Raw genomic sequence first — 7,015 nt, forward strand, 5'->3', positions numbered from 1 at the left:
ATTTTTAGGGCGTACGAGAGTTGACAAGAACTACAAGAGTCAGTCAGTGAGTTTAAGAGTTGAGGCCCCTTTAAACGGTTTCAACATTTGCTTCAACATGCGTTCAACACTTTGTTGAACCAAATGTTGGGGCGTTTGAACAGGTCATTCAAAATTGTCGAAAGTGTAAAAAAAATGTTGAAAGCTTGTTGAAAGCGTCGATTTAAACTTTCATTTAACATCGATTCAACATTTCCTGTGTTCTCGGAAGTGTTGAATGGCGTTGAAGCCGTTTGAAGATCCCAAAGTGTCCAACATTTATTCTACACCCGTTCAAGTTTTGTTGAACGAATGTCGGTCTAATGTTGAATGCGTTTAAACGGGCCTTTAGACGCTAAAAGAGAGCTAAAGTTTGAACTTCATCGATTCCAATGAAAGTTTTAGCAGCTTCATACTCTTTGAGTACACATAAGAGTCGGCGTTTGAGTTTCATTGAAACGAGAACGAGTTATCACTCGTCAATGTGCAGTTTTTCGTTCAGCAGGTGAAGATTTATGGTGGATCGAGTCTCATCCCATTCTCTCTTTCACCCTCTCCCCCCCCCCCCCCTTCCTCCCCCACTATTTGAAAAATCCAAATGAAAGCTATTGCCAGCATTGTATTTAGCAGTACTCTTCCTTCTTCCTGCTGTAAAACGAGCAACCTCTATACTTTGAGTCTGTGCGTGAAATCCATCCTGAAGTGTACTACTCTTCGACGGGACCCTATCTTCGATTCCTTTCCATTTCCCACATCGGGTTTTAATTAAATTTTCCCCCGCTTTATTGCCTGCAAAACAGGCGTTAAAGTTTTTCATGCATTTTATAATAAGGACAAGAGGCGAACGCTTAGCGTGGGGTTGATCTCCACACCCGTTTGTGGCCATGAATATAAAAACGCTTTCTCATGCCAACCTCGTCCCCCCCTTGGGAAGGGGGGGGGGGTTCCCTTGTAAACTGTGGGAACTGCAGTCACCCTGTTGCTAGAAGTCAACTGTTACGTAGATTAAACTCGCGTGACGTTCATCATCTGTCAGTACTGACGTCATTGCAAGGGATCGTTTAGATGGCGCATAGCTGGGCTGAGGGAATTTGAAATTGAGGGGGAAATAGGGAGAAAGGGGTTGCGAAAACGTCCTCCACCGGGCTTTTGACAGAGATCTGCCTCCTGTACAGACACTGATTAGTGCTAAGGCTTGCGAACAGGTTAGCAACATATACACGCTTAGGGAAAAAAACATACAATATAGGTAACGGCGCCACCAGAGCGCGTAACAAGCTTGTGGAAATGTTGCGTGACCGCCTAATTAGGAAACAAAGATCAACAAAAATGACCGGCTTTCTTTTTTATAAACGCATCTAAAAGACGTTTTCTCAAACTATTTCAATCTAGGCAAGTCAACAATATCGCTGAAATGGACTTGTAATTGTGGGATGTATCCTGGGATAGCTCAATATTGAATTATCGATATTCAACTTTTCTAATTGAAGTTGTTGCTGTGGCAACCTAGTACAACATGAATGCACGCGCATCTTACAACGCGCGGTTGCTGTGATGTAATGAATAGTAAACTTGGATTTTACGAAACTTCTCGATGGCTTAACTTTGCGATTACCTCACGGCCGCCCTTGCCGTTGAATGGCGATTGATCCTTCTAAAGAGTTGAGACGGAAAAGGTTGCAAGCAACACTAAAATTACAAGTTTGGTTTCACTAATCGAACCTTTAAGAAGTTAAACAATCGATCGATCTTCGGTGGCAAATTAATTGACCTAAGCTGGATTGCCGTATTGTCGACATTATTTTCTATTGTGATCTGTTATGTCTGAAATATCATTAACAAGGAGTTCAAGGAAAGCCGTAAAGATCTTCAACTGAGAACGGAATTAACCAACAAAGCTGTTTTAACAGAAAACAGCGCATACAAGATGGCGACCGCGAAATCATCATTCGCCGGTCAAATCGAGGAGGTCAACCGATCATCAAAGACAGTTACTTTTTACGTCAACGGTGATCGAAATTTCCGCGGGCACGTAATGGTTATTACTGCCAGAAGATTTCGGAACGTGGAAATTCTTTTGAACGAGTTGGGTCGGCTGACGTACTTCAAGGATTTACCCCTGGGAGTTCGTTACTTATTTTCCCTTGAGAGCGGCGCCAGAGTTGACAACCTTGAACAGTTAATTGACGGCAAAGCATACGTTTGCTCATCCCACTCACGTCTCAAGAAGATCTCATACGGAGGGAAGCCACCCTTGGCTCACTGGGGCTCCAGACAGCAGTTCGAACTGCCTGATATACAACGGATGGCGAATAACGAAACAAAACGACGAATGCTCGGTGTTAAAACGACAGAGCATTCGAGGCCACGAGGATATTCTGACCCGAAATCAAACCAGAGTGATCGTAAGGTAAATTTGAAGCCTAAAATTGTCACTGTAATCAGAAATGGACCTCACAAACCTCGTACGGTTGTGAAAACTCTTCTAAACAAAAGAACTGCGCAGAAACTCGAGCAGGTTCTCGATGAAGTCGCAAGTTCCTTTGGCAACACCGGTGGACTGAGCCCGCCGAGAAAACTATACACAGTGACAGGACAGCATGTCCGCGACGTGGCTGAACTATTTCGTGACGAAAATAACATATTTATTGCCGTGGGAAGTGAGAAGTTCAGTCCTGACGAAGTCGCAGATATTTTGGAAGATCTGGAGGAGAGTACGAACTCGAAAAAGCATTCTAAACGAAAGCAATCGAAAATGGGTTACGAAGGAATGTCACACAACAAACAAAGGAATGCTAAGGGTAAAGATGTCGAGCAGATGAAACCTATTAACACTGCTGAGGAAAGCAAACTACCAAAGCTGCCTGACATTCATGCTATAGTTGAGAATAAACCAAAACAGGAAAACAGTAACAAACCGCGTGTGCAAGCTAATTTGAACGCTAAGAGATCGCAAGTCAGTCACGGGAAAGTAAAAGAAGTTGACGCTCGTAGCCCGGAAAGAAAACATCACAATGCAGTGAAACTACCTAAAATTGGTAACAATAACTTAGTTTCGAAACCGATGAAAGAAAATAAAGAAAATGAAGAAATTTCTAAACCTAGCAACGAGGTAAATAATAGTGCCTTTGGGACTCAGAATGCTCAAGGAGAACTCAATGAATCGGAGAATGTAAACAATAATTACACCGGCACGGGAAAACCAAACAGAAAAGAGTCTGTGAGTAAGAAACACAGCGTTAGCAACAGTAAAACACGAAAGAAAACGTCAAGAGATGACAGTGGAATTATAACAGAGGAAGAGGTTAAATATGGAACTGTCACAGACAGGAGCGTCGAAGATGTTTATCACATAGGCAAGAAAATTGGCGACGGAAACTTCGCTGATGTGCGTGAATGCGTTGATAAAATAACCAAGAAAGAATTTGCTTTGAAAATCGTGGACAAAAGCAAAATTCGGGGCAAAGAGCAGATGATAAAAGACGAGATGGAGATTATGCGAAGGTGTAAACATGCGAATATTGTACGTATGTACGAAGATTTTGACACCCCACGACACATTTATCTCGTCATGGAGTTAATCAAGGGAGGCGATCTCTTCGATGCTATTTCGTCGTCGGTGAAATTCACAGAAGATGTCACGCGGAATTATGTGAAGGACATTTGTAAATCCCTGGCGTACTTACACACAAGAAAAATTGTTCACAGAGATCTAAAGCCGGAAAATCTGCTGGTGAGTAGAGCTTTGCCGTTAGATAGTACTCTATGTCAGAAGGTCACACTTAATCAGTCCATATAAGTTGGCTCTTAGAGAAATAAGTCCGTATATGAAATTAATTTTTAATGATGAGTTCTCAGTAGTAATAGTTGAAAGATCCTTTTCAATTACCAGCTATTGAAAATGGGACATTAATCCAAAAAGAAGAAAAATGATCCAAAGTTCATTTGACAAAGGAAACGAAGGCTTGGGATAAAACATTTTGTGAGTAAATGTTGTCTTTGTTTAGCAAACACAAAAAAACCACAATGCATTAAAGCTTGCTTACTATTCAAACAATTACACCCAGATTTTTATTAAAAACGGCTCCATTGTTTACTTAATTTGGCTTCTAACATTATTTTGATGTAACCATGGAAACTTAACAGATTTAATGACAGCTGGCGTTTTCTGAAAGACCTTTTCCACACAAAGCCAACTTAGTTCTTTCTGTGAAATTTCGTGGATGAAACAAATTGCATCGGCCAGTGCTTTCCTGCGGTGCTAAATTTTAAGTCTGAGGATGAAATCCTAAAGTGTGACCATTCAAACGAAAGCTACTGAGCAGTACTTTCCTGTGTGCTGCATGTTTAGTATACTGCATAAGGTGGTTCTAAGTTTTGAGTCTGTGGATAAAATCCGAAAGTGTGACCAATCAAATATAAGCTAAATTTTGCAAAGTCCTTCAGTGCTGTGGTGTTCAAATGGAAGTTATAGAGCAATGGTTTTCAACCGTCAAGCTCTTCTAAAATGTCTCAGATCTGTGCTTTGTAACTTTTACTGAGTGCTTCTCATTAAATACAGCATATAAAACCTTTGCTAGATGCATACCCATCTTTCCTCTCTACTCACCTCTGACAATACAAAATATCAATATTATGCGGCTTAACTTTGTAGCTTCAATATGCACTATCATCAAATCTCTTTCCTTTTTATTAAATGCCTCTTTCTGTAGCTTTAATGCTTTAATGTTTTTAATTAAATCCCTTTTTCATTAAATACATTTGCTTTGAGTTTTAATGCACCTTTAATCTGATCAACATTTTATTAAATACGTTTCTCTTTACAAATTCCTCTTCCACTAAATGCATCTTTACTTTGCTCTTTTTGAGTGTTATTATTCAACATTCAACCCTCTTATCAAATTACTTCCAATTCAATCAAGTTGGACACCTTGTCGCCCGTTCATACTTATAATCTATTGTTTCCTTTTGTCCACACTGGGCACTGTCTTTTACAATCTTACACTTCTTTCGTTTATTATCCAAACTAAGGAATGGAAAAGAATGTTTTGCTTATCAACAGATTTGATAACTAATTGTGTAAAGGTAATTTGGGCACCGTAAAGAGATTCGAGTGTCGACGTTTCGAGCGTGAGCCCTTCGTATGAAACGTCAGCGCTCAAATCTCTTTGCAGTGACCAATTTACCTTTAGTTATCAACTCTATCGATAAACCAAACATTCGTTTCTACTCCCCACCGACACAGCACCACAGTTTCTTTAGCAACTAACCTCCTTCAAGAATGGAAAGCACAGACGTTTCAATAGGTTTTTGCCCATTGTTCACATTAAATGAAAAACGGCGTCAAAGTGTCGCCGATTTCCCCACGTTTTGTTGGCAAAAACTCATTAAGAGTTGTCGCAAAAACACATTAGTGTTGATGACCTAAGACGCATTGTCGAAAATGTTGTCTAGCATTGCGAGGTTTGTTGCCTAGAGATATCCGTTCGAAAAATGAACTTTCTAACATCTTGACACAGCAATGACTTATTTGAGGTTGTATTTCGTTTTAGGTTCACAAGAAACCGAATGGTCAAACGATCCTCAAACTCGCCGACTTTGGCTTAGCTATGGAGGTGAAAACTCCAATATTCACAGTATGCGGAACACCCACTTACGTAGCACCAGAAATCCTGGAGGAGACTGGGTACGGGCTCAAGGTAGACATGTGGGCAGCGGGTGTCATCACCTATATCATGCTCTGTGGTTTCCCGCCATTCCGGAGCGCCAAACGGGACCAAGATGAGCTGTTTGATTTGATCATGGAGGGCGATTACGAGTTCTTGTCCCCTTACTGGGATAAAACTTCCGACGAAGCAAAGGACCTGATATCAAAACTGCTCGTTGTGAGCCCGAACGATAGATATTCCGCGGAAGAAGTTTTGGTTCACCCTTGGGTAAAGAACACAGCCGATTCCGATCTCGGCGGCGACTATCTCGGTCGAAATGCTGTCCCGAGGAGGAAGTTTAAGGCTGCAGCTATTGCTGTGCAGGGAGTGAAAAGATTTGAAAACTTAGCAGAGCAGTTTCAGCGTCAGCGAGGAGAGAAAGTCATCGTTAGGTGACACTTGAAGCCGGTATCTGCATGCGGTGAAACCACTACCGCTCTGGGAAATGGTCCAATCGTAGCACTGAACAACTCACGATTTGGATTGGCCAATCAGAATAGAGTGAACTGAAGCTGCACCTTGTTGTGCAGATACGTTATCGTACGACCCGCTTTTTAAACGCGGGCTCAGTCAATTTCCCAAGACTAGTTCCGGTTCGAAGATAGTAGCTGTTGCATTTTTTACTCCGAGATGATACATCATATTCTCATGTCGTTCGTACTGCCTTTGTGCTTAATTTACTCCAAGCCGTCGGAAAAAAGTGTCTGAGAATAGTTTCCTATAGAGTTTGTAGTTGAATTCTTTATTTTAGTGATGACGTAATCTATTTAATGAAAATTACACCAAAGTGGTAGTATTTGAAATAGTGCATCGCAAAACAAGAAAACGATTGCGTCTTTACGATGATTTTTGTAGTCGAGAGTTGTCTTTCCCTTGACTTAGAGATCATGGTTATACAAGTACATATCACTCAGAGCTGTAAGGACTTATATAGTTATCACCATCTATTTCCTTGTTACTATCTTTACTTGATTTTAGGCCAATAAAAAATATCGTAGGTGAATAATCTACTGCAAGAATAGATTGAAGAGAATGATTTGTGTATTTGTAAATACGCTGGATTTCTAACTCTTGCAATGTGATATTGACTATCTTTTTGATGGGTAGTTAAATAATTGATAGGGACATGTGAAAATTGATTAAATTATTTATAATTTATTGAGGAAAGTGGTTTTGTTAGTCTATAATCCATGTGCTTTGCGCAGCTATAAAACAAAAGACGTCACTGGGTGGCACAACTTCAGCAGTAAGCGCAGTAGTCTCCGTTGTAAACAAAACGAATAGAGACA

General features: G+C 40.7%; 1 protein-coding gene across 1 annotated transcript; it reads left to right on the plus strand.

Annotated features, from left to right (window-relative positions):
* Positions 1-1,159: 1,159 nt before the first annotated feature.
* Positions 1,160-6,886, plus strand: LOC146461598 (serine/threonine-protein kinase DCLK1-like). The gene is made up of 2 exons (XM_085086422.1): positions 1,160-3,751; positions 5,571-6,886. Exons 1-2 carry the CDS (start codon positions 1,946-1,948, stop codon positions 6,120-6,122), a joined length of 2,358 nt encoding a protein of 785 aa, XP_084942548.1. The 5' UTR covers positions 1,160-1,945; the 3' UTR covers positions 6,123-6,886.
* Positions 6,887-7,015: the final 129 nt, after the last annotated feature.

This window comes from Pavona decussata, unplaced genomic scaffold (assembly GCF_977016875.1).
Source record: "Pavona decussata unplaced genomic scaffold, jaPavDecu1.1 SCAFFOLD_195, whole genome shotgun sequence".
NCBI lineage: Eukaryota > Metazoa > Cnidaria > Anthozoa > Scleractinia > Agariciidae > Pavona > Pavona decussata.

What these genes read in the sequence shown, in the direction of transcription:
- LOC146461598 (XM_085086422.1), top strand. Translation starts at nt 1,946, where the DNA reads ATGGCGACCGCGAAATCATCATTCGCCGGTCAAATCGAGGAGGTCAAC. An exon ending in TAAAGCCGGAAAATCTGCTG is followed by an intron (nt 3,752 to 5,570) that starts GTGAGTAGAGCT and finishes ATTTCGTTTTAG; the next exon opens with GTTCACAAGAAACCGAATGG.